The 26,250-nt window shown below is 43.0% G+C and overlaps 1 protein-coding gene across 3 annotated transcripts in view; it reads left to right on the forward strand.

The window, feature by feature from the left end:
* Nucleotides 1-26,250, forward strand: part of LOC121849600 (guanylate cyclase soluble subunit beta-1) — a 47,913-nt gene that overhangs the window by 4,071 nt on the left and 17,592 nt on the right. For all 3 annotated transcript variants that reach the window (XM_042337790.1, XM_042337791.1, XM_042337792.1), the window contains 3 exons: nucleotides 8,877-8,977; nucleotides 20,703-20,821; nucleotides 24,792-24,989. In XM_042337790.1, coding sequence (XP_042193724.1) covers nucleotides 8,877-8,977; nucleotides 20,703-20,821; nucleotides 24,792-24,989 — 418 coding nt within the window. The remainder of the gene's footprint in view (nucleotides 1-8,876; nucleotides 8,978-20,702; nucleotides 20,822-24,791; nucleotides 24,990-26,250) is intronic.

Raw genomic sequence — 26,250 nt, forward strand, 5'->3', positions numbered from 1 at the left:
CATGATTTATATTATTTAAGATTATTTAAGATTAATAGCTAGAATCGTTAAGCGTTCAATTTAGTTTGGGTTCAAGTTATATCAGGCAACTGGCACTCAGAATCATGATGAGTTACATTTGGATCAGAAGTGAGATTCATAAATCTGTAAGTGTGGCTTTACTAAACAACCATAGAAACAGATATTTTAGCATAGAATGTTTTTTGTCCAATCATGTCTGTGGAATCTGAAACTCATCATGAGTATATAATTTTAATATCACTCCAGTATACCTGTTTGTATTTAAAGGAAGTACTATAGTGAGGGTTTTGTTTTGGATATTCTAAATTGTATAATGAAATGGCTAAATCATAGAAAAAAAATGATACGGCATCTTTGACTAGGTGACATCCAAGGATTTGGTCCCTGTTCTCTGATCGTAAGTCATAAATGATCTTCTTAAAGGAACTGTATAAAATATGCCTAAGTTTGCAAAACTTAGTGAAAGCTGAAATAGAAGCGATTAAATTAAAAATCTTCAGAGATTTATAAATCATAAAAATACTGAAACTATAAATATTAAATTGCGTTCTGAATTTACAACTCAATTCAATTTATATCGCCTTTCATGTTTGGGGGACTCCGCAAAGTGTTTAATGCTGATCTCTGGGCACCCGAGCTGGGGTAGAAGCCACAGGAGGTGGAAAGGCGAAAGATGATTGAAAACTTAGTTCAGGAGCTACACATTGAGATGGACCTTGAACAAGATGAGGGAGGGAGCAAGTTGGAGGGAATCCAGGATGAAATTTCAGTGTGTGGGGGCAGATAAGCTGAAAGCCCATTCACTGATGGTAGTGTGGATAGAGTGGGGATATGATGCTTGCAGGTGCTTGCTGAGCAAAAGAAGTGACTGGGTCGATAGGGTTCAAAGAGGATGCAAAGGTATGGTGGAGTGATGCTATGGAGGGATTTGAGGGTGAAAACGAGGATCTTCAATTTGATATGCAGCGGGATGGGGAGCCAATGGATCCAAGCAAGGATGGAGGTAATAGGCTTGCAGAACCTGGCGTGAGACAGGATACGGGCTGCAGAGCCATGGATAATTTGCATGTATAGGGAAGAACTGAGGATTCTAGCAAGCAGGGCATCAGCATGATGAGAGCACGGTTGACGGTCTCGGTGACCTATTGGTGGAAGAGGGCAGTGTTACAGAGGTGAGGGAAAACTGAACTGGTAAGCAGATGGATGTGGTGTTAGAAGGACAGGTGGGAGTCAAACAAGACATTGAGGATCTGCACCAGCACTGATTCTGTATGGTGAAGTGTGCAGCCATACAAGTTGATGCTGTCAACTTCTGAGTTTAAAATGTATCTACATTTAATCTTCAGCACCCTGCAAAATAATCCATATACTCAATGAACAAAGTAAAATAGTCAGCGTGTATCAACAAATGACTATGTTCAGCACATTGAGTTGAATGGCCCCTGTTGTGAGATTTTTGATCTGGTAAATGTTCAGCTTAGTCCTATGCTAAAAAGGTGCATCGAACTCTGAAATATATGTGTCCAAGAAACTGGACCTTTTTACAATGCAATATATACCATATTGTAATAAATTTGAGAGTGAAATAACATACTGCTTCAGTAGTATGACATAGCAGTATTTTTCATGGCCAACCACGTGTCTGACACATGCAGAAACCCATCACCTTTAGAGTATCTAAACCAGGCTCGCAGTTTCACACATGCATGTGCCATCTACCCGTCTGGAATGGAATGTGTACTCTTTCCCGGGAGGGACATACTCTGCTTACCTAATTCCAGAGAGTATTAGGTACAGGGTGGGTGGCGACAATCAAGTGTGTGTTAGGATACTGCTGGAGTTTAATCAGTTATAACTACGTAGCTCGCACTACCCTACCCATTAGTGTTTTATCTTTCAGAGTTGGCAGGAGCTGAATGGGAATAATCTGTGCCCCGAGTCTGCCCTCCAAGTCCTGTTGACAAAGCCAGCCTGACTGGTCAGCATCTTAGAGGAATGCGGATCAGAAAATAGACTGCTGAGAATTCCCAGTGGGTTGGCTCGATTCCAAAATTCTGTTGCCAAGCACGTAATCTAGAACTATTTTAACCTAACAGAGACTACACTTACCGCTTCCTCCCTTTCCCCAATGGCTCATCATTGAACATATGGCACTTTAGATTGTTGAGCTTGGAAGGTAAATTGGAAACACCAATACACAACAATCATCTGTTATAAATTAATTCAGCTACAGTGCATGTTTATCAATTATATTTTAATCCAGTATTGTTTGAGTATACAGGGCAAGACATTTCTCATACGGTAAGTATATTGACTATTATTAACACAGACCGACTGCAGCACATCAGCAGTCATGGCTTTTTCAATTAAGCTTTAATGATCAATTAAGTTTCTATTAAAATCTTTGGGTTCTGAAACACCAGATAACCAGAGAGTGATGTCTAAGAATATTCCATTTATAAGAATTTTTTTAGGAACGATGGTGGGGAGGGCTACAAATTAAACAATTAATTAAACACTTGATTACCTTAACAGTGTAACTTTGTAACAGAAACATGGATTATTAAACCACATTGCTGAGGTCTCTAACTTTACTAACTAGTGGAGAATTGGACTGCTCACCAATTTAGAGAGTTGTGGAGTCAGGGTGTTGGTGTGTTCTTCAACCATGGAATATTTGTTGGCTCTGTACTTTTTATCCAAGTCTTTCATTGGTCCAAGACTCAATTCCTTGAAACTGTTGTCCTTGAAACAACAACAACAAAATCACATTTATGTAGTGCCTTTCACGTCGGGAGGACATCCCAAGGTGTTGGACAGACAGATTTTTGGGCTGAGGGTCAGGGTGGGGGAGGTGGGAGGGCAGGGGAGGGGAGGAAGCAGGGAGATCGAAAGCACGGTCGAAGAGGAGGGTCTTGAGGTGGGTCTTGAAGGTGGTGAGGGAGGGGGCGAAATGGAGGGACTGCGGGATGGAGTTCCAGAGGGTGGGTGCAGAGTGGCGAAAGGCCCACCCGCCGATAGTGTGGCGAGCAATGCAGGGGACGTGAAGCAAGCCGGCGCCCGCTGAGCAGCAGGAGCAAACAGGATTCTAGGGGGTTAGGAGATTGGAGAGGTAGGGGAGCAAGACCATGGAGGGCTTTGAAGGTGAGGACCAGGAGCTTGAACTGAATCCTCTGTGTGATGGGAAGCCAGTGCAGTTCGGCAAGGATGGGGGTGATAGGGTCACGGAGCCTAGTGCGGGAGAGGATACGGGCTGCAGAGTTCTGGATTATCTGCAGCCTGTGGAGAGAGGAGTTGGGAAGGGCGACAAGCAGAGCATTTTCATAGTCGAGCCTAGAGGTGATGAAGGCATGAATAAGAGTTTCGATGGCCTGAGGGGTGAGGTAGTGGCGGAGTCAGGCGATGCTACGGAGGTGAGGGAAGGCAGAGCGGGTCATGGCTTGAATGTGGGGGAGAAAAGACAGTTGAGGGTCGATCAAGACACCTAGGTTCCTGACTGGCTTGGTGAGTTATAGTGTGCGACCATGGACGTTGATGCTGCCAGTGCCTGAGGTGCTGAGGCGCTGGCGCGAGCCAATCAGGAGGGCCTCAGTCTTGCTCGCATTCAACTGTAGGAAATTTGCCCTTATCCAGGACTTGATGTCCGACAGACAGTCTGTCAGCACAGCAGTGGTCCTGGAGTTGAGGGTGGAGGCAGAAAGATAGAGTTGGGTGTCATCCGCATACATATGGAAGTTGCCCCATATCTGTGGATGATGCCACCAAGGGGGAGCATGTGAATATTAAAGAGGAGAGGGCCAAGGACAGAGTCCTGGGGACCCCAGATGTGACAGTGCGGGGGCTGGAGGAGAAACCCTTAGAGGCAATGAAGTGGAGACGGTGAGAGAGATAGGAATCGAACCAGGTAAGGGCAGATCCGTGAAGATTGAGTAAAGTGGAGAGGCGATGTGTGAAGATGGAGTGGTTCACGGTGTCCAAGGCGGGAGAGAGGTCGAGGATGACAAGGAGGCAAAGGGAACCCTGCTCACAGATGTTCAGAATGTCATTAGTGACTTTGACCAGGGCTGTTTCCGTGCTTTGGGCAGCGCAGAAGATGGATTGGAGGGGTTGAAAGGGAATGGCGAGAGAGAAAGGAGCGGACCTGGACCTTGGAGAGGAATGGGAGGTTAAAGGTGGGGCGGTAACTGGAGAGGAGGGATGGATCCAGGGAAGGTTTTTTCAGAATGGGGGTGATGACGGCTGTTTCTAGGGGGTTGGGAACTGAACCGATGGACAAGGAGAGGATGATGACATCGGTCAGGAGTGGGGAGGGCCAGAAGGTGGAGCTGGGGACGAGGAGAGAGGTGAGGATGGGATCGAGGGAGCAGGTGGTGGGTTTGAGTTTGCAGACAATAATGGTGAGGGAAGAGAGAGAGATAGGGTCGAAGGAGTATATGGGTGGATGGGTGGGGGGTGGGTCATGAGGGAAAGGTGATGTGGTGGTGGCTGTGTACGGGGCTGCGGTGGCCTCGATTTTAGATTCGAGGAAGTCCAGCATTTCCTCACAGTTGGAGTTTGAGGCGAGGATGGGTGACTTATGGGAAGGTGGACGGGGGAGACGATTAGTGGTGGAAATGAAGGCGTGTATGAGGGTTTCGGCAACCTGTGGTGTGAGACAGTGTCGGAGCCAGGCAACGTTGCGGAGGTGGGGGAATGCTTAGCAAAGTTGAGTGTGCAACCATGGATGGTGATGCTGTCAGCGCCTGAGGTGTGGAGGCGCTGACGGGAGCCAATCAGGAGAGCCTCGGTCTTGTTGACATTCAACTGAAGAAAGTTAGCTCTCATCCAGGACTTGATGTCTGACAGACATTCTGTGAGGACAGCAATGGTCCTGGAGTCAAGAGTGGAGGCAGAGAGGTAGAGTTGGGTGTTATCTGCATACATGTGCAAGTTGACCCCATGTCTGCGGATGATGTCACCAAGGGGAAGCATATTGAAGAGAAGGGGACCAAGGACAGAGCCCTGAGAAACGCCGCACGAGACGGTCTGGGGGCTAGAGGAGAAGCCATTTGAGGAGATGAGGTCCAGGCGGTGTGAGAGGTACGATCTGAACCAATCAAGGACAGCGCTGTGGAGATTGATGTGAGAGGAGAGGCGGTGGATGAGGATAGAGTGGTCAACGGTGTCGAAAGCAGCAGAGAGGTCAAGGAGGACGAGGAGACAGAGGGAGCCCTGGTTGTAGATGGACCGAATGTCATTTGTCACTTTGATCAGGGCTGTGTCTGTGCTGTGGGCGGTACGGAAACCCGACTGGAGGGGTTCGAGAAGGGAGTGGCAGGAGAGGAAGGAGCGAAGCTGAGAAGCAACAACTCATTCCAGGACCTTGGAGAGGAAGGGGAGATTTGATTTGAATCATATAACCATGATACAGTATATACAAACGCAGCTGTATGCAATTTTAAATGTGATTGAAAAAGTAAATGCAAAACAATACTTTAGGATGCACCATGATAGGAGAACATGAGATAGATTTAAAGTTGCAAATAGCAATTTCAGGAAGCTTTTCGTTACTCTGAGGGCAATTACTGACTAGAACAGATTGCCAGGAAAGGTGTTAACACCAGGGCACTGGATTAATTAAACAAATACAGCTTGAAGATGTTGCAATGCGAGGACAGTAATGTGTGTATTCCGAAAGAATGAGATCGTATGGGCTGAAGGGACTTCTCCATCCAAACTAATCTTGTGATTTTGTAATTTTATTAAAGGGATTTTATTCTGTTTTTTTAATCTGATCTGGGTTTGCTGCATTTTGGCAAAGTGGCACATGTGGTCGTAGAAAAGGCATAAATGCTGCTCCTGACTATTCTGTAAATGCTCAACACTAATCCGGTTACTTGTCCTGTACTGTGAGCAAGAAACTTGTGAACAAGACTCCAATGATGGTAGAGATTAGACAAATTCCCTCCTCGCCCCAAACGAAGAAAAGTAATGTCTATGTGGAGAGTGTCTCTGCAAAACAGTATCTAAACCAAACAGGGAACTATATTAGTTTTGGATGGTCTTAAGCATAGTGTCAGATACCTGGCTAACCAAAGAAAAAGTAATCAGTGACTTTAAATGTTCCCTACCATGTGACATCATCGTGATGATGAATTGTGGATTACTAAAAGGGCACTTTAAAAGGACTCTTAAAAATAGCAGCACATGTAAACAAAGACGTAAGAAATGCAAATAGATTCCTTGGTTTTATGTCCAGAGGAATAGAATATAAAAGTAGGGAAGTAATATTAAATGTATATAAAACCTTGGTTAGACTATTTCGAGTACCTATATATAGTCCTGGTCACCATATTACAGGAAGGATATTGTAGCAATGTAGAGAGGGGACCTGAATAGAGTTGTTTAAGATTATGAACATATTTAATAAGGTGGATGTTGATATGCTAGTAAATCCAAAACAAGGGGGTTAAATATAAGATAGCTAGTAGTAGATCTAATGGGGAATTTAGGAGGAACTTATTCACACAGAGAGCAGTGGGAATATGGAACTCACTGCTGGAAGCTGTGTCTGAAGCAAAAAAAGCATCAGTATTTTTAAAAGACAACTTGACGCATACATGAGGGAAAAGGGAATCGTTATAGGTAAGGGGAATAGGATGGGTGGGGACTTGTGTACAGTATAAGCACCGGCACAGATTAGTTGACTTGCATCCGTACCATATTAGTCATGCTAATGTATTTCATTTGTGAATGGACACCTAATAGTCAAATTGCAGTATAATTACATCACTTCTGTTTTTTGCTTTCATCTACATGTCAGTATATCATGGGCAGTTTGTACTGTTATACAAATGCATATGCATTACTGATCATAAGCCTACATTTCACAATAACATTGTACAGAGACGTTCTTTTGATGCAATGGTGTGTAATAGAATTGCTTGCATTAAATGTATGTACCCCATTGCTGTATATTACAGTCTTTGCCTTTATTATATTCTGAATTTTAAAATTCATCAATTCCTTTTTAGATGTAATGTGTGATTTTCAAACCACAGCTCTGTTGTTTAAATTCCACACGTGTGAAATGGATTCTCAGATAAAGCTTTGTGTAAATTTATATATGCTGAAAATAAAGAGTTGGTGCTTTAGGTTGAGAGTTGTACATGCCACAAATCTAATAATGGGAAATTCGATATGTATGTATCAATTAATCCAATGGGCCACATGCTTTCCTGCTGCACTTTTGTTGAGATTAGATCCACACGTAGCATTAAAAACAAAATAAACAATTTACATGTTATTTCCTTCCAGCTGCATTTACAGGATGATCAAAACAGGAAGCAACAGTGAAAATGACATGGGAGCATTAAAACAAAACTGTGTCATGGAATAAGTGAAAGCCAAAAAATAGTGGGCCAGTTTCTTGAAGCGAAAGTCATTGAAGCCAAATCATCTGAAATAGGAGTTTTTCAAACTTCATCTCAATTGCCCCAGTTTGTCAGTTTCCCATTGTTTACTTGGTTCAGTATTCATTGGTGAAAGTGATTTAATTTCCATTGTTTCACCTTAATACTGGAACACCTCATGACCAAAAAACATTGGTTTAAAGGGAGCAATGGGCAGAACACAATGCAGGGAGTAAAACTGAGTTTTCAAGCCGTATCTAACTAGAACTGTCTGGTTCCATTATTTGTTGTTCAACTTGTTCTCCTAAAAGTGAGAAATAATGGAGTCCTGTAGCTTAGTGGTTAGAGCACTCGCCTCGCAAGCAAGAGGACCTGGGTTTGGTTCCTGGGCAGGGCAAAACATTGGGCAAGTTTTCTTACTCCACACGCCTCTGTTTACTTTGCAGTAAGTAGGAACCCAGTTGTCAGTCGATTGGCGGATCACTTTTCCGGGGGTAATAATTCCTTAAAAAAAAAATATTTTGGTCACACAATCCATGACTATTTGTGGGACACTGCTGTGCGCAATTGGCTGCCATGTTTCACCCACAAGATATGCTGGAGTCCTGTAGCTCAGTGGTTAGAGCACTCGCTTTGCAAGTGAGAGACCTGAGTTCAATTCCAGGCAGAGGGTAAAACCTTGGGCAAGTTTCCTTACTCCACACACTTAATAATAATGCCTCCAAAACCAAAACCAATAATAAATTGGTCATTTTCAATCTACGACTGTTTGTGGGACATTGCTGTGCGCAATTGGCTGCCGCGTTCGCCCACCAATATACAGTCAATTCACTTTACAGTATATTCTGTGAAGCGCTTTGGGACGTCTAGAAGACGTGAAAAGCACTATATCAAATGCAAGGATTATTATTATTATTATAATGCTGTCAATTCACTTTACAGTATATCTTGTAAAGTGCTTTGGGACATCTTGAAGACGTGAATAGGTGCTATAACAAATGCAGTCATTATCATTATTGCCAGGGTGCAGTTCCATGGGCGTCATCTGTTCTCCAGTCGCTCACTCAAGTGGTCATTTATAATGTCATCCTAGACTAGAGGGTGCTGGCACCCAATGCACCTGCCCACATTTAATCTGCTCAATCAGAAGGGTTCACGAAGTATTAATAAGGAGTGATAACTCTGGCTCATTTTTCTCCCTTCCAAACTCTGAAGTATCATTGCCAGTTGAATTATTGAGAGAGGCCAGATGTAACCAGAACTTTAAAAGCAAAAAACACAGTGACAAAGTGCCACTGAAACAACAGATATTGTAGAGATATCTATAATGGCACTGTTTGAAATTGGATAACAATTCAGCATTAACATAACTTTTATTGCTTTTTAATAGCATTAAGTGTCTGTAAATGCATAAAATACCATAAAGCTGTCTTATTTTGTGAAATCATTTTCTCAATCCTGCAGAAAGGAAGCACAACTGGATGTGGAAGGGCAATTTCTGGTACGGATTATATATGATGATTCCAAAACATACGATCTAGTAGGTGCAGCAAGCAAAGTCCTCAGTAAGTATGTTTTTGACATAATGTTAAGAGTAATAATTATCACTTAAACAAGAGGAGATAATTTGTTTCATTCCAAATTGGGCGATTGAATAATGATTGAACCATAAATTTATTTTCAGTGATCATCATGTTAATTTTTATCTTAATTTAACTTAACTTAAACATGTTAATCTTGTAGTTAATCCCTCCTATCTGAGTCATCTTCTTCCTTTGCCATGCTTCCTGTTCCAGCACCTCAACAGTTATGTTTATTTTGCCTCTACCTGCCTGAACTTACTTCTTGTCACGAGAAGTTGGTAGATCCTTCCGAATATTTGATCGCTGACCTCAATTCCACATCTTCTTTCCTCAAACTTTGTTCACTTTGTTCGATCTCACAAGTGTCAGAAAAGCAGCTCCCAGCCTTTTCCCTGAGCTGCCTTTTCATCTTTGTTTTTGCCAGTTCAATCCTTGATTCTCGCTTTGTGCCATCTTTGATCACTAATGTGACAGCCTGGCTCAGTTAGTAGCGCTCTTGCCTCTGAGTCAGAAATTTGTGGGCCCAGAGTTGGGACTTTGATTAGCAACTAACATTTACATAGCGTCTTTCATGTGGGTAGTGTCTTGGAATGCTTAAAAGTGGTGTGGTTTGACACTGGAAAGAGAGGGCAGGTGACCGAAGGCATGTTCGAAGAGGAAAGCCTTCGGGTGTGATTTGAAGAGAGCGGAGAGGGGGCAAGACAGAGCGATTGAGGCAGGGAGTTCCAAAGATTCATGCTTAAAGTGGTTAAACTCATGTTGTCTATGCTGACACGCGAATAAAGTGCTGGGGGAATGCTGCACTTCACAGTGACATCCGGATGTGAAATTGAGGTTCCGTCCACTTGTTCAGGTAGACGTTAAAGATCTCATGGCACTTCTCGAAAAGAGAAAGGAATTTCTCCAGGCCAACGATCACCCCAGATAAAGTTGGTCCGTCACATCATGGGTGTTTGTGGGACATTGCTGCGTACAAATTGGCTGCCACATTCATCTGCAAAATCCATAATAATAACAAATTATTTCTATAACGGCTTTCACGTCTAGAGGATGATTCAAAGCGCTGGACAGTCAAGGATGTGCACCTGGTATCACTAAGTTTCTGAGTAAATCTTGTGAAGTGCTTTGAGATATTTTTCTGTAAAAATTCATCTAATGCAAAGGATTGTCATTATTATGAATAAAAATAATAAAAAGGTGAGAATGCCAAAGGCTTTTCAATTGTAAAGCATATATTCAGCATTGCCCACATCCCCAGATTCCTTGACCAAATAAAATCGATCAGGCTCTCAGTAACATCAACAGAAAACACATTCCATTGCTGCTGTGAGGCCGACTACATTCTTGCTTTACAGTCTGCCCCAATGATGAATGCAATCATGTTTCAGTTGCACTTGAACATCAGCTAAATCCGCTTTGCTCAGCCTCCTCAAACAGCAACCGTATTTGTATATCAGACTGCATTTAATAGGAACTGCTCAGCCAGCCATCCAGATCAGCTTTGGATCAAACATATCCTTTCCTCTGGCTTTATTCCCATTCCCTTAAAAACTGCCACCATCACTCCCACCTTGAAAAAACCCTCCCTTGATGCGTCGCAGCTATCAAGCTACCGGCCCATCTCCAACCTCCCCTTCCTGTCCAAGATCCTGGAACGAGTTGTCGCCACCCAGCTGCGCTCTTTCATCTCCAACCATTCACTATTCGAACCCCTTCAGTCGGGTTTCTGTGCTGCCCATAGTACAGAAACTGCCCTGGTCAAGGTCACCAATGACATCCTGACCATCTGTGACCAGGGCTCCCTCTGCCTCCTCGTCCTCCTCGAGCTATCGGCAGCATTCAATACGGTCGACCACGCTATCCTCCTCCACCGCTTGTCCTCCCACCTAAACCTTCAAGGCCCTGTCCTTGAGTGGTTTAGGTCGTACCTCTCCCACCGTCTTCACTTTGTCTCCACAAATGGTTTTCCTCCGGCCTCTGCACTGTCTCGTGCGGTGTCCCTCAGGGCTCTGTCCTCGGTCCCTTCCTCTTCATCCTCTATATGCTCCCCCTTGGTGACATCATCCGCAGACATGGGGTTAACTTCCACATGTATGCGGATGACACCCAACTCTACCTTTCCTCCTCTACCCTCAACTCCACGACCACCGATGCCCTGACAGCCTGTCCTTTCTTCCTGATATCCGCGCCACAACTGGCACCGCCTTCCATCACCTCCGGAATATCGCCAGACTACGGCACTACCTCACCCCTCACGTTGCTGAAACTCTGGTCCACGCCTTTATCACCTCAAGGCTGGACTATGGGAACTCTCTCCTCGCCGGCCTTCCCGGTACCTCCCTCCACAAGCTGCAAGTCATTCAGAACTCTGCAGCTCGTGTACTGTCCCGCACTAGCTTCGGGACCACATCACTCCCACCCTCGCTCGCCTCCACTGGCTCCCCATCCCCCAGAGGATCGAATTCAAGATCCTCATCCTCACCTACAAGGCCATTCACGGCCTTGCTCCCTCCTACCTCTCCGACCTACTATCCCCCTACCTACCTGCCCGTACCCTCCGTTCCTCTGGCTCCGGTCTGCTCCACATCCCCCGCCCCAACCGCCCTACCATCGGTGGCCGGGCCTTCAGCCTCTCAGCCCCTAGGCTCTGGAACTCTATCCCCCAGTGCCTTCGCCTTGCTTCCTCCCTTTCCTCCTTCAAGGCAGGTCTCAAGACCTTTCTCTTTGACCGTGCCTTCAGCTCCCCTCTCGACTCTCTACCCCTTCCTCGCTCCCTCCCTTCCCTCCCCTCACCCTGACCATTTCCCCCCTGCTCGTGTCCTGACCCAACTGTACAGCGCCTTGGGACGTCCTCCCGACGTGAAAGGCGCTCAATAAATGGAATCTTGTTGTTGTTTATTTGTATTCTCTGATACTGACTCCATCTCCATTCTGTGGCTCCATTGATTCTGTAGATGTTGATCAACTTCCGGTTCCTTACCTAAATGGCAATTTTAAGAGGGTCATGAGAGTGTATTCAATTGACTTGTTCTTACCTAACATCAATACACATCTTTTTCCTTCTTAATAGCACACAATTTAATTCTAGGCGATAGATTAATTTCATATCGCATTGTCAGCCCAATTACCCAATCTTTTCTTGTCTTATCTGACATTAGGGCTGTTCTTTTTTACAACAATACCGACTTGCTGTTGCCTACCTTCATGTAGACTAATGTTTTGGAACACTTTAGAGAGATGGTGACAGATACCAGGTTGGGGTGAGGTGGAAAGTGTGGTTAGCATAGTCATGGTCAAAGACGAAGGTTTGAGGTGGCTTTTGAAGAGAAGGCTTGATGGAGAGTTTCAGAGGGAAGGCTCTGAAAACTTGTCCAACAATTGTGGGATAAAAGGAGGGGAGCAGACCTGAGTATTCTGAGTGGAGGCACCAAGCAGGAAAATGAGGCCGGGGAAAATCACAAAGGTAGGCAGGTTGAAAGGAATAAAAGGAATAGTAGGGAAGAGTGAGGATCTTGATGTTGATTCTTTGGGGACAGTGAAGTCTGGCTGTGATGAGCATGTGAAACTTCTTGTGGGTAAGGAAGCAGGGTGGAGTTTTGGATGAGCTGAAGCTTGTGGATGGTGTAGTTGGGTAGATTGGCAATGAGGATATTTGAAACGTTGAGTCTGGACTTGACAAAGGGGTGGATGAGGGTTTTGGAATGGTTGGCCTGCGGTAGGAACACAGTAGGTTGATGTGACAAAGATGCAGAGAGTAGTCTTGATCAGAGGCTAGATGTGAGGGAGAAAAGAGAGTTGAGGGTCGAACCGAAAGCAATGTTGTGCACTGATTTATTGAGTTGCATTGAGAGATCGGGAAGGTGAAGCAAGTTGGAGCTAATAGCAAGAGAGCTTCTTGATGGGAGCTGATGATGATGGCTTTCGATTTGTGAGCTGATGAAAGTTGAGGTTATCCAGAATATCAGTAGACTTCAGGGTAAAAGAGGTAGATTTGGGTGTCATCCACATACATGTGGATATTAATCTCAAGTTTACAAATGATATCACCAAGGGAGAGCACGCAGGTAAGGAAAGGGAGAGGAATGAGGATAGAGAAGTTAGATACTACAGATGACAATGTAAGGGCAGGAGAAGAAGCTATTGAAGGAAACAAAGTGTCCCCCGCCCGGCCCGCCCCACCATCGGCATCCGGACCTTTAGCCTCTCTGTCCGCACCCTCTGGAACTCCATCCCACATTCCCTTCGCCTCGCTTCCTCCCTTGTTTCCTTCAAGACATGCCTCAAGTCCTTCCTCTTAGACTGTGCCTTCAGCTACCCTCCTACCCTTTCTGCCCTCCACCCTCCCTGATCCCAACCCACCCCACCTCCCCGCTCAGGTCCTAATCCCTTACTGTTCAGCGTCTTGGGACGTCCTATTGATGTGAAAGACGCTTTACAAATGTAATTTTGTATTGTATTGTATTCTGTTGTATTCTTTTGTATTGTATTGTATTCTGTTGTATCGTGCACTTTGAGACGTCTCAACAATGTGATAAGGCACTATATCAATTGCAAGGATTATTCTTTTTATGTATTGTATTGTGCTGAGTTAGCGGATCCTGCTGGCACAGCAGTCACGGCACTGCAATTGGCTGTAATACCTTTGGTTATGGAGGAAAACATCATACAGTGTTTTGACTCCAGGATTGCTATACAGATACTATTGCTTGAAGTTGCATGTGTATAGACATTTGGTTGCGAACAAGATTGTTCTCAATTGTGACTCCCCCACAACCATCCGGCCACGAAGAGTCTGCCAACTCTCACTTTAAAAAACACACCCATACAAAATGGTAATTTAGGAAATTTACTGAGGATGACCTGTTCTTGTGGAACTGTACCCCAGTAGAAGAAAAAGAGTCAAAGAGGGGACGGGTAAAAATGGTTAGATCGGAGTCCTGTAGCTCAGTGGTTAGAGCACTGGCCTTGCAAGCAAGACATCTGGGTTCAATTTCAGGCAGGGCGAAACCTTGGGCAAGTTTCCTGACTCCACACGCCTAATAATAATCCCTCCAAAACAAAACAATAATAAATTGGCCATTTTCAATCCACGACTGTTTGTGGGACACTGCTGTGCGCAATTGTCTGCCACGTTTCGCCCACAAAGATACAGTCAATTCACTTTACAGCATATTCTGTGAACAACAACAACAACAACAAGATTCCATTTATAAAGCGCCTTTCACGTCAGGAGGACGTCCCAAGGCGCTGCACAGTTGGGTCATGACCCGAGCAGGGGGGAAATGGTCAGGGTGAGGGGAGGGAAGGGAGGGAGCAAGGAGGGGGGAAATGGTCAGGGTGAGGGGAGGGAAGGGAGGGAGCGAGGAGGGGGAAGAGAGTCGAGAGGGGAGCTGAAGGCTCGGTCAAAGAGAAAGGTTTTGAGACCGGCCTTGAAGGAGGAAAGGGAGGAAGCAAGGCGAAGGCACTGGGGGATGGAGTTCCAGAGCCTGGGGGCTGAGAGGCTGAAGGCCCGACCACCGATGGTAGGGCGGTTGGGGCGGGGGACGTGGAGCAGACCAGAGCCAGAGGAACGGAGGGTACGGGCAGGTAGGTAGGGGGATAGTAGGTTGGAGAGGTAGGAGGGAGCAAGGCCGTGAATGGCCTTGTAGGTGAGGATGAGGATCTTGAAATCAATCCTCTGGGGGATGGGGAGCCAGTGGAGGCGAGCGAGGGTGGGAGTGATGTGGTCCCGAAGCCTGGTGCGGGACAGTACACGAGCTGCAGAGTTCTGAATGACCTGCAGCTTGTGGAGGGAGGTGGCGGGAAGGCCGGCGAGGAGAGAGTTCCCATAGTCCAGCCTTGAGGTGACAAAGGCGTGGACCAGGGTTTCAGCAGCGTGAGGGGTGAGGCAGTGCCGTAGTCTGGCGATGTTCCGGAGGTGATGGAAGGCGGTGCCAGTTGTGGTGCGGATGTGAGGGAGAAAGGACAGCTCAGGGTCGAACAAAACGCCGAGGTTCCTGACTGGCTTTGAGAGGTGGAGAGTGCAGCCTTGGATGCTGATGGTGTCAGCGCCTGAGGTGCGGAGGCGCTGACGTGAGCCAATCAGGAGGGCCTCGGTTTTTCGCACGTTGAGCTGAAGAAAGTTGTCTCTCGTCCAGGACTCGATGTCGGACAGGCAGCTGTCAGGACATCGGTGGTCGTGGAGTTGAGAGTAGAGGAGGAAAGGTAGAGTTGGGTGTCATCCGCATACATGTGGAAGTTAACTCCATGTCTGCGGATGATGTCACCAAGGGGGAGCATATAGAGGGTGAAGAGGAGGGGACCGAGGACAGAGCCCTGAGGGACACCACATGAGACAGTACGGGGGGTGGAGGAGAAGCCATTCGTCGAGACAAAGTGAAGACGGTGAGAAAGGTACGACCTAAACCATTCAAGGACAGTGCCTTGAAGGTTGAGGTGGGAGGACAAGCGGTGGAGTAGGATAGCGTGGTCGACCGTATCGAATGCTGCCGATAGGTCGAGGAGGACGAGGAGACAGAGGGAGCCCTGGTCACAGATGGTCAGGATATCATTGGTGACCTTGACCAGGGCAGTTTCTGTGCTATGGGCAGCACGGAAACCTGACTGAAGGGGTTCGAAAAGTGAATGGGTGGAAAGGAAAGAGCGCAGTTGGGAGGCGACAACTCTTTCCAAGACCTTGGAGAGAAAGGGGAGGTTGGAGATGGGCCGGTAGCTTGATAGCTGCGACGCATCAAGGGAGGGTTTTTTCAGGGTGGGCGTGATGGTGGCAGTTTTTAATGGAATGGGGACAGAGCCAGAGGAGAGGGACAGGTTGATGATGTCAGTGATATGTGGGGCAAGAAAGTGGAGCTGGGAGATAAGGAGTGGAGTGGGGATGGGGTCAAGGGGGGGGGTCAAGGGGGGTGAAGCGCTTTGAGACGTCTAGAAGACGTGAAAAGCGCTTTATCAAATGCAAGGATTATTATTTTATTAGAGAAATAAAGTCACTTTGATAATCAATGTATTGGCATTTCATTTTATCATTCATCTGTATGCTATTTATTATACCTTTTGGATATTATGGTGAACAATAGTATTTATTGTTTTAAAGCAAAAGCTTCTCTACTGAATACCAATGGTATCGATAACATATGGTTTGCATGTTAGCAGTTTTTTCTTGGGCATGTCCTTTTGATATGACATTTATAAGTCTCTATTTAACTGCGCTGATATGATCTACTGCGCTTTATGCTTGCTCAAATATTGATGTAATTAATGACATTACTTTTATTTTGTACAAAGTGTTCTGACCTATTTTAGGAGACAATGGATAAACATTAATCATTACCAGATTAAAACACATTGCGGAAATAATTTTTTTCCTTTATATATAGACAACATTAATGATAGCATGTCAATTATAAATCACATGCACAATATGGCACTTTAATTTCTGAATATATTTGTTTAATGCATTTTCCATCAGCTGTTTATACCACCCATTTCCTGTTGGTTTGATATTGATCAAGATCAAGTTGTCAGAAGACAGATAATGCTAGTGTTCCTTGTGTGGTAAAATTGTTTGCTCTTGTGCAGAATAATGGGGGAAGTATTGAGGGGAATGGCTCAGGGGTCTGCTCTGTGCCTGTACACACAATAACCTGGATTCGCTGACTCAGTGCAAGGTTATTAAATTTGTAGAAGCTGGTAAATTAGGATGAACTGTGGAATCAGAGAAGATAGCACATAAAGTACAACAGGTTATGCACCTGTACACAAGAATATGCATAGCATGCAGTAAACAGAGTTTACTGATAAATTAAGTTCAATCAGATAAATGCAAGGTGCTGCACATAGGAAGTAAAAAATAGAAAGCACATGAACTCCATTAATGGGATAGAACTTGACAAAGGTCGGGAAGGAGTTGAAAGAGACCTCAGTTATTTGTTGACTTGCCATTCATCATCTCCAAACAACATAAGGCAGCAATTAACCAAGCCAATAGTATGATGGATTACATTGCCAAAATAATTCAGTAAGTTATACTCAAGCTGTTCAGTGCTTTTGTTCGTCTCATCCGAAATATTGAAGGCAGTTCTGGTCACCACGACATATGGGAGATGCCTGAGCCTCAGAAGCAGTACAGTGGAGAACAGAGAGGCTGATCACCAGATAAGCTATGAAAAACAAGAAGATAGGCCAGGATTCTTCAGCCTTGAAACAAAATGTCAAACATTGGGATATTATAGAAGCATGTGAGATACTAAATGGGATAGAGCATATAAACTCAGAGCAATATGTTCAGATACTGGAAGGTCGCAGGATAAGTGGGAGCAGATTCATGATTATGAAGCACAATCCATTCTTCGGATCAGACAACAAACCGAAGCCCCATCTACCTGTTCAGGGGGACATTAAAGATCCCATGGCATTATTTGAAAAGAGAAGGCAGTTTCTTCTGGTGACCTAACCAACAGTCCCCCAATAAAATTGATCACTGACCCGATGGCTGTTTGTGGGACATTGCCTTGCGCAACTTGGTTGACCCACAAAAAAGTATACTCACTCCACTTTACAGTACATCTTGTGAAATGCTTTGGGATGGCCTCCTGACATGAAAGGTGCTGTACCAAACGTAAGAATTATTTAATTGTAGGGCAGACACATTTCTTTATACAGAGGGGATTCAACAGCTGGAACATGTTATTTAGATATGTGGCTGAGGTCAGTATAGTGAACTCATTTAAGAAATAGCTTGATGCTGTATTTGTAAGATGGTGGGATGAGGCCAAATGGGTCTTCTTCAACTGAATGTGACCTTGTGACTGTTCTATCAAGCTGTCATTGATAACCTCAACTATGCCTTGTTCCAATAGATTTGAGTGACACATATCCTTGAGGCAAGTCATAGTTTCAACTATTTGTGACTGGAAATGTTCAGCTTCTCAACTACTGCAGGCCTGCTTTAAGATCTGTACGCATTGTTTGTAGATCATACACAGCTTTACCATCACTTTAGAGGATAAGCACTTTAACCCACAAATGGTGGAAATTCTACCTCGGAATATGTATTTGTTGTTGGCAACCACTTTCGCTCTCACCTCTCCCTCCACTCCCTACTTGATCTCCTTCAATCAAGTTTCCACCCTGCCCACAGCACCAAGCCGGCGCTTGCCAAAGTCATAATTACACCTCTGTCTCTGTACCTAGGGTTCCCTCTGCTTCCTTGTCATCCTGGACCTGTCTGATGCCTTCGACATAGTTGATCATGCATCCTCCCTCGACCGCCTCTCCTCCCTCAACCACCTTAGGTAGACCTCACTCGCCTACTTACCCAACTGAAATCACTTTGTCTCCTCTCACTTTTTTTCTTCCAGCCCCTGCTGGGTTACCTGTGCCATACCCCAAGGTTCCATCCTTGACCCCCTTCATTTCCTCATTTATATACTCCCTCTCAACAGTGTCATCCGTAGACATGGGGCCAACTTCCAAATGTATGTGAATAGCACCTAAATATACTCCGTCTCCGCTGTGACCCCAGGTCCACCAATGTTCTTCCTCTTGCTTGTCAGACATCAATAAGTGGATGAGCTCAACTTACTGCAACTGAATGATGACAAGGTGGGAACTATACTCCTCAGCTCCTGTCAATGCTTTTTCACCTATGGCTCTGACCTCCTTAACCTCCATGGCCTATCCCTCAGACTTACTGAACCTGTTTGCAAGGTTTGATTTCCAGTTATCCTTCCTACCCCACATCTAGGACCATTTTCTCCACTTCCCCACATTGCCAGCCTCCGACTTTACCTCACACCCAACACAATCAAAATCTTTATCCACACATTCGTCACCTCCCGTCTCAATTATTCCAATGCCCTCTTTGCTGGTCTCCATAGTTCCATCTTTTATAAAATCAAATTAATTTGAAATTCTGTTGCCCGGATCCTCACTCCAGACTCCACTCACATTCGTGTATAGAACACTTCGTGCCCTGCCACCTACTCCCTCTCCAACCTGCTTACACCCCAATCCACTGACTGCCTGAAGATCTTACCCTTCGACCATGCCTACAGTCACCTCCCCACAATCCTGGCAGCATCAACCTCTGCCATAGTTATGAGCTACCCTGTGTGAAGGGCGTGACATAAATGCAAGTTGTTGTTATTATTGTTGTCTTTCTTATACATTTGTCCATTTCTATTATTTATCACGTGACAATGCAAGTTTTTTTTGCGAGGAATTAATATTCATATATGAATTTAGCCTAATCACTGTGGAAATATTATTTCACAGATTAAAAGGTAATTTTAATAATAAAGTTATTATATAAATAAAGTCCCCTTCCCCTCTCGGGTCCTAATCCAAGACTGTTCAGCGCCTTGGGACGTCCTCCCAAAATGAAAGGCGCTTCACAAATGTAATTTTGTATTGAATATTTTACTCTTAGAAAAATCATTTTTGCAGTATACAATGGCTAGAACTCACTTCCATATTAGGAATGTTGCAAGTGTATAGTGCATATGCATGATCTTGTCTAAAATCACAAGATTAAGAAATGTAGCTATATATTAGGTTACTGATATATTTTCAGGTAAAACTGAAGTTGAAGGAAATACGTCATTGTTATCTTTAACAATATAATGGTGGGGCTGAGGTAAAATGTTTAACAGCCACAAGCTTATTAATGTGAGGTTTGTGGTTCTGGAAAATAAACGTTGAAAGAGTTAATACCTAGTCATGTTTTATTTTGGGGTATGGGCATATCAAAGGATACGCTGCTTGTGGAATGTACCATTGGAACAAGTCTCCTATTCTCTGAGCTAAGATAGATAAGATTGTAGTAGTATGAGGACCTACAGGTTTGGCCTCAGGGAGAAATTAATTCATGGGTATACTGAAAATAATATTCTACACTTAAAGGAAATTGTTCCCCACTGTATGCTCAAACAACACTGATACATTTGGTCCTTCTTAGACAAAGCTTGAGAAATTTATCACCAAATGTAACAGCCATAAAAGTACACTTACCACAGACAAAACGGATGCATAGTAATAGCTCTAAGAAAGTAGGACTCATTGGGTGTGTGCCGACAGGGTAGAGGGGAGGAGGAGAGGATGAAAATCCATGACCTCAACCCCTCCCACCTCTATGTATCCCAGGAATACACTGTAACTGCATCTCAAGGCACTACTGTTGTGAAGGTACCTCACTGTACACCAACAGCTTCCTCCTCACTTCTGCAGTGTTAAGTAATAAATAAACCTTGCATTGGTTCTCAGAAAAAAACACTTGTGTAAGTTATTATAGATACTGATTAGGCTGTAGAACATTAACTGCTTGGCTTCCAATTGTATTAGTGTCAGAATATCAACAGAACAGGTGGGTCATAACCAATTATTTGATAACCTATTGACATTGCAGGGAGGTTAGTGTAGCTAATCAGGTTTAACAGTAATCCCCTTTGACATTGTATGATTTCTAACATAAGCACAAGTAATTGCTTTGAAAAGTTCAGCTTGAACCATTCATAAATACATTGATGTGTGAATACTTTGTATTTGAAGACGGTACAAAGTAAAAGCTGTATGAACTGAACTTTAGATGTCAGCATCAACAGCTTTGCTAAATGTTTTATAAATAAATGGAACCTCTGAGAAAAACCTTTATGAGTTATTTGAAATAAAGTCTCACAAAAAATTCTTCTGTTGCTTGATTAATCTTTCACAGAAATTGATGCTGGTGAAATCCTGCAAATGTTTGGAAAGATGTTTTTTGAATTCTGCCAAGAATCTGGTTATGACACAATCCTTCGTGTTCTGGGCTCCAACGTTAGGGAGTTTTTGCAGGTAAATATGATTCTGTTTGGAGATACAATTATAAAGATAATCATAACAAATGACTTCTCTGTGAATATTCAATGACAGTAATGTACAGAAAGCAAAAAGAAGCAAATCTGAAATAAAATGCTATGGTGAGTAAATCATATGCTGTTTGGTAAAAATTAACATTATAATGGCATTTCCCATTGATTATTCACACTCTAATGTTTTAAATAGAGGTCAGTTTGCCGCTGTTGGCACTTCTTGTCTAATGAAGTACACCACCTGCTCCCTTGACCCCACCCCCACCCCTCTCCTTACCTCCCAGCTCCATCCCCAGCTCACCCCTCTACTCTCCTTCACCATCAATCTCTCCCTTTCATCTGGCACCATTTCCATCCCCCTAAAAACAGCTACAATAACTCCCATCCTGAAAAAACTTTCCCTGCACCCATCCCTGTCTTCTAACTACCAGCCCATCTCCAACCTCCCTTTTCTTTTGAAGGTCCTTGAAAGAGTCATTGCTTCCCAGCTTCACTCATTCCTCTCCTACCACTCCCTTCACGAGCCACTCCAATTGGGTTTTCGTGCTGCTCACAGCACGGAAACTGCTCTGGTCAAGGTGACAAACGACATTTTGTCCATCTGTCACCAGGGCATCCTCTGCCTCATCGGCATCCTCGACCTCTCTGCTGCCTTCGATACTGTGGACCGCTCCATCCTCCTCCACCGCCTCTCCTCTCACCTCAACCTTTAAGGTTCTGTCCTTGAATGGTTCAGGTCTTATCTCTCACACCGCCTCCAATTTGAGCATCTTATTTGACACCTCAACTCTCCTTTCTCCCCCATATACATGCCATGACCCGCTCAGCCTTCCTCCACCTCCGCAACATTATTATTATATTATTATAACATTGCTCGACTCTGCTACTGTCTCACCCCTCAGACCGCTGAAAACCTCATACATGCTTTCGTCACCTCAAGGTTCGACTACCTCCCTCCTTGTCAGCCTCCCCAACTCTTCCCTCCACAAGCTGCAGATCATCCGGAACTCTGCAGCTTGTGTCCTCTCCTGCATCAGACTCTGTGACCCCATCACCCCCACTCGCGCCCGGCTCCCCTGGCTTAGATCAAGTTATAACAGAATTGCCATGTGGTAATATTAATCTTAACAGACAAAAATAAAAACAAATAAATACTGAATATTTTTACATTTACCTATGCTTGCCCTTTTTCCCCTTCTGTTTTTTTTTCGTCTCATTCATGCCCATTTTTAAAAGATTTGATTCAGTGTGATCATTTTCTACATATTTTAACACTTGTGTCTAAAACAAGTTATTTTCTTCTGCTGCTTCCTTGATCCTAATGTTTATTTTGGAAATTAAATGCCTCTATAGAAAATAGTTTTTCAGTGGTTGAAATTTGGCTTTATAGATCTGTTTTATAGCTAATGGAAAGCTGAACTACTGTACTAGGAAGTTGAAGCTGTGAACAAGAAAACCTGTCAGAGTTTCCCATGGAGAGATTACGAGCTGAAGAGTAAACCCATTTGTGTTGTCCTGAGAGTCAAGCCATCATTGTAATAATGTTAAATTCCTAAAACTATCAAAAGTATGTTACACTTGCATTCTGTAGTTTGGGAGTAAGTTTAAAGCAGCAGGGAGCTTAATCTTTCACTCACCAATGTTCACATCAGACGACAATAATAATACTCCTATACATACAGTGGTACATTTAATGAATAAGATCAAGTGATTTCCAGATCCTTTTAATTTCAGGATCTTGTACAAAAAGGGTTTCAGCCAGTTTGGTTGTACAGTATTCGAATATATTGTAGTAGTCCGCTAAAAGCTGGGTTCATGACTAGGAATCATTGACTGCTTAAGTCAAGAATGATTCTTTTTACGATCAAATATAACCGGACAGGGAGAAAAATTAAAGGAATAGCAGTAAAGTGAAAACAGTTCTTTTGAAAATCCTTTTTTTCCTTCTTTCCAAAGGAAAATTTCTGCCAACAAATTTGCCTCTGTTAGTTCAGATAGTTGCTATTTTATATCATATTAATCAATTAGTATGGGGGGGCAAAAGTTACTCTTATTTTTGGATTGTGTTTCACTTAAACATAATTAAACATAAACACAAAATAGTGAAGATAATGGTAGAAAGCCCGCAAACTCTGGAAAAAGCTGGTTTGTTTTGTAGCAGGAATGCAAACCAAAGATTGATCGAATATTGTGGTTTGGAGCAACTTCAGTTCAGTCGATTAGGATGTCATCCTTTCTCATGGGAAGGAATCCAGCTTTCCTTAGCATTTTCTATCTCTTTTGGCTGTAAGAATACTGTGCAAGATGATTTGGAGGCAATCTCAATCTAACTCCTTGTGGGTACATCCACCAGAAAACTGTCATGTCTGGTTTGTTGTGGAGGATGAAAGGAATCGAATGATGGTGAATTATCACAATAACTTTTACAAACATTTGAAAAGGAAACAATATTAAAGGGTATAGCGAAAAGGCAGGGAAGTAGAACTGAACAGTAGCTCTCACAGAGAGCCAGTACAGACTTGATAGGCTTCGGTCCTGAAAAAAGCTATGATTTCTAGACTTCTATAGCACAAGGCAGCACATAATTGAGTAAACAACTGGCTCTAAATCAAAAGGGTTACTCTAAGGACACACCATTTGGGAAGGGAAATAGTTGTACTAGTCCATCAAGGGGTTTAAACATTGGGTGAAGAAATGTATACAAAGCTTTACTCTGTGCCTATTCCTGTGGTGATTTGTGAGTGCTGATTGCTCACAGTTAGAGATCAAACATAGATCAAACAAACTGTTCCTTTTCCAAGCATAGATGCTTCTCATCATGATGAGCAAAACATTCATCCAAAGATAGATAAATAAAATAATTTTCTAACCTTATTTTTTAAGTTTGGGATATTTGGTAAATGATGCAAGCGATGCATTTAATTTCTAAATCTGAACAAAGTCAGTGTGGATTGCTTCATAGAATCATGGAATTTTACAGCACAGATTTCTAAAATTTCTCTACATGTTTATATAATGTGATAATTTACCTCCTTGGTTAATAATATTTCAGCAGAGTAATAACATCATAATATTGTAATGAGGTTTTGGAGGACCAATATTGATGTGACTTGGGAACTTACTGCCTGTTAGCGGCTTGAGGTAGTCACAATATTACATGTTGTACTTTTCAAATAAGCACCATGATAAAGTGCTTCATTAATTTGCTGATTGTAACGAATGCAGAAGAATACAAAAACTGAAATGAAATGTTAGCATAAAATCCGCTATTTAAAAGCTGTGACCCTTCAAGTGGTTGTCCCACAAAATATCTTCGCAGTCAGTTTGTTATAAATAGAAACATGGGATGTGATTGTAAAATAGCAAAAAATGCACTTGCTGGCAAAAGTACCATTTTCTGCTAAGCAGTAAATGAAGATTTATTTCAAATAAAATTTGCAGGCGCATAGAGATTGGTAAACATTGCCAATAGCAGAAGAGTCTCAGCTTTCAATTTATTTTTCATTTTTTTTCAACAAATTATTTTTGTTGAAAATGAATTTTTTTTAATGTTTGGTTAAAAGAAGAATTGCAAAACTTTTGGAATATAATTGCTTTTTTTTCCAAATGAACAAGAACATATTAGTTGAAGCCATGGGCTAGATTGTATAATGCATCTTACAGTTGATCTATGGTTTTGACACTGAATTTTCCTGGTGCATCTCCAGTAACAGCACATGTGATAAGCGAGGCAACAAAGCAGTTCTTGCCAGTTTCATAAAACCCACAGTATATTTCCTTGTTACATAATGCAGTATTTTTCACAAAGATGCTAATCAATAAGGATTTTGTAATTGAACTTATATCAAACATCTATGAAAGCATACTTTATATTAACATCACTGTTTATGTAATAATAACTTTTATCATATGTTAAATTTCAGTTATAATTACAACTGATATTTTTTTTTCAGAACCTAGATGCTTTACATGATCACCTGGCTACAATCTACCCAGGAATGCGTGCACCATCATTTCGATGCACAGATGCAGACAAAGGGAAAGGACTTCTCTTGCATTACTATTCGGAGAGGGAGGGTTTACAGGATATTGTAATTGGAATAATTAAGACAGTGGCACAGCAGATTCATGGCACTGAAATAGAAATGAAGGTAAAATTACTCTCTTTATACAGTCTTAGCAACTGAGAGTGAACATTTCATTATAATAAGCATTATGGTAAATTATGGGTTGCACATTTTTTGTAAATGATACTATGCACGTTTGTACAACTAAAACTCCATTTGATTGAGTACAGTTATTACTGTATCAGTTTGCGTGACAATTTATATTGAACTATCATCCTGGTCAGTTTAAGCTCACTTTTTGCAATTTGGGTTCATGCTTTAAATTGGGAAAATAGCAATTCAACTTTGTTTAGTCCCCGTGTAATTTCAGTCTCTCTGCATGTTCTGCCTTTGGCTGATCATTTACATGAATGGCTTCTTTTGCCACTTTACTGCAGTTTATTAACAGCAACCTTTGTCATTCAGTTTACAATCATGCCTTTACTGCTTCATGTTTTGGCTGTTACAATTATGTTATGCCCCCATTAAGACTGCTACAATTCATTTTAGTTGAGACCAATTGGGCTTGGACTGCCAACATTCATACTGCAATGAAAATTACTTCAAATTACTTCACTGACAAAGTGATTATTTCCACATGTTTGCCTTCTTAAATTAAATTAATTCCAGTCTTAAATTTAATGTTGAATTGTCTGATGTGGAGGAGACTAGATGGCATTGCAGCAAACCATCTTGTCCACAATGTGGTGACTTAACCCCAGTGGAGTCCTGTAGCTCATTGGTTAGAGCACTCGCTTTGCAATTGAGGGACCTGAGTTCAATTCCAGGCAGGGCGAAACCTTGGGCAAGTTTCCTAAACCCACACGCCTAATAATAATCCCTCAAAAAAAAAACATTGTGCTGCATTGGAGTGTCCCACAAACTGCTGTGCGCAATTGGCTGCCGCATTCGCCCACAAATATACAGTCAATTCACTTTACAGTATATTCTGTGAAGAGCTTTGGGACGTCTAGAAGACGTGAAAAGCGCGATATCAAATGCAAGGATTATTATTATTATTATTATTATATTATCTTGAAAAGTTATCTGGAGACTTAGTGCATTAAATTTGCATTGCATTATGCAGAGCACCTTAGCGTCTAAATTCCAGTGGCTTTACCTTAAACAAGTTATAGGGTTTTCAAGTTAATCGAATGATTTTTGTTTACGTGAGAATGTTATCACCTATCAACTCTGGCATGTGAATGATTGTCTCTGGAAAGGACTGAACTGAGTGTCAAAAGAGCAACTAATCAGAAAGAAACTCCAGAGCCGGAGAACAAGGTCATTATTAGGCTCAGGCCCA

This window comes from Callorhinchus milii, unplaced genomic scaffold, assembly GCF_018977255.1.
Source record: "Callorhinchus milii isolate IMCB2004 unplaced genomic scaffold, IMCB_Cmil_1.0 Scaffold8, whole genome shotgun sequence".
Lineage (NCBI taxonomy): Eukaryota > Metazoa > Chordata > Chondrichthyes > Chimaeriformes > Callorhinchidae > Callorhinchus > Callorhinchus milii.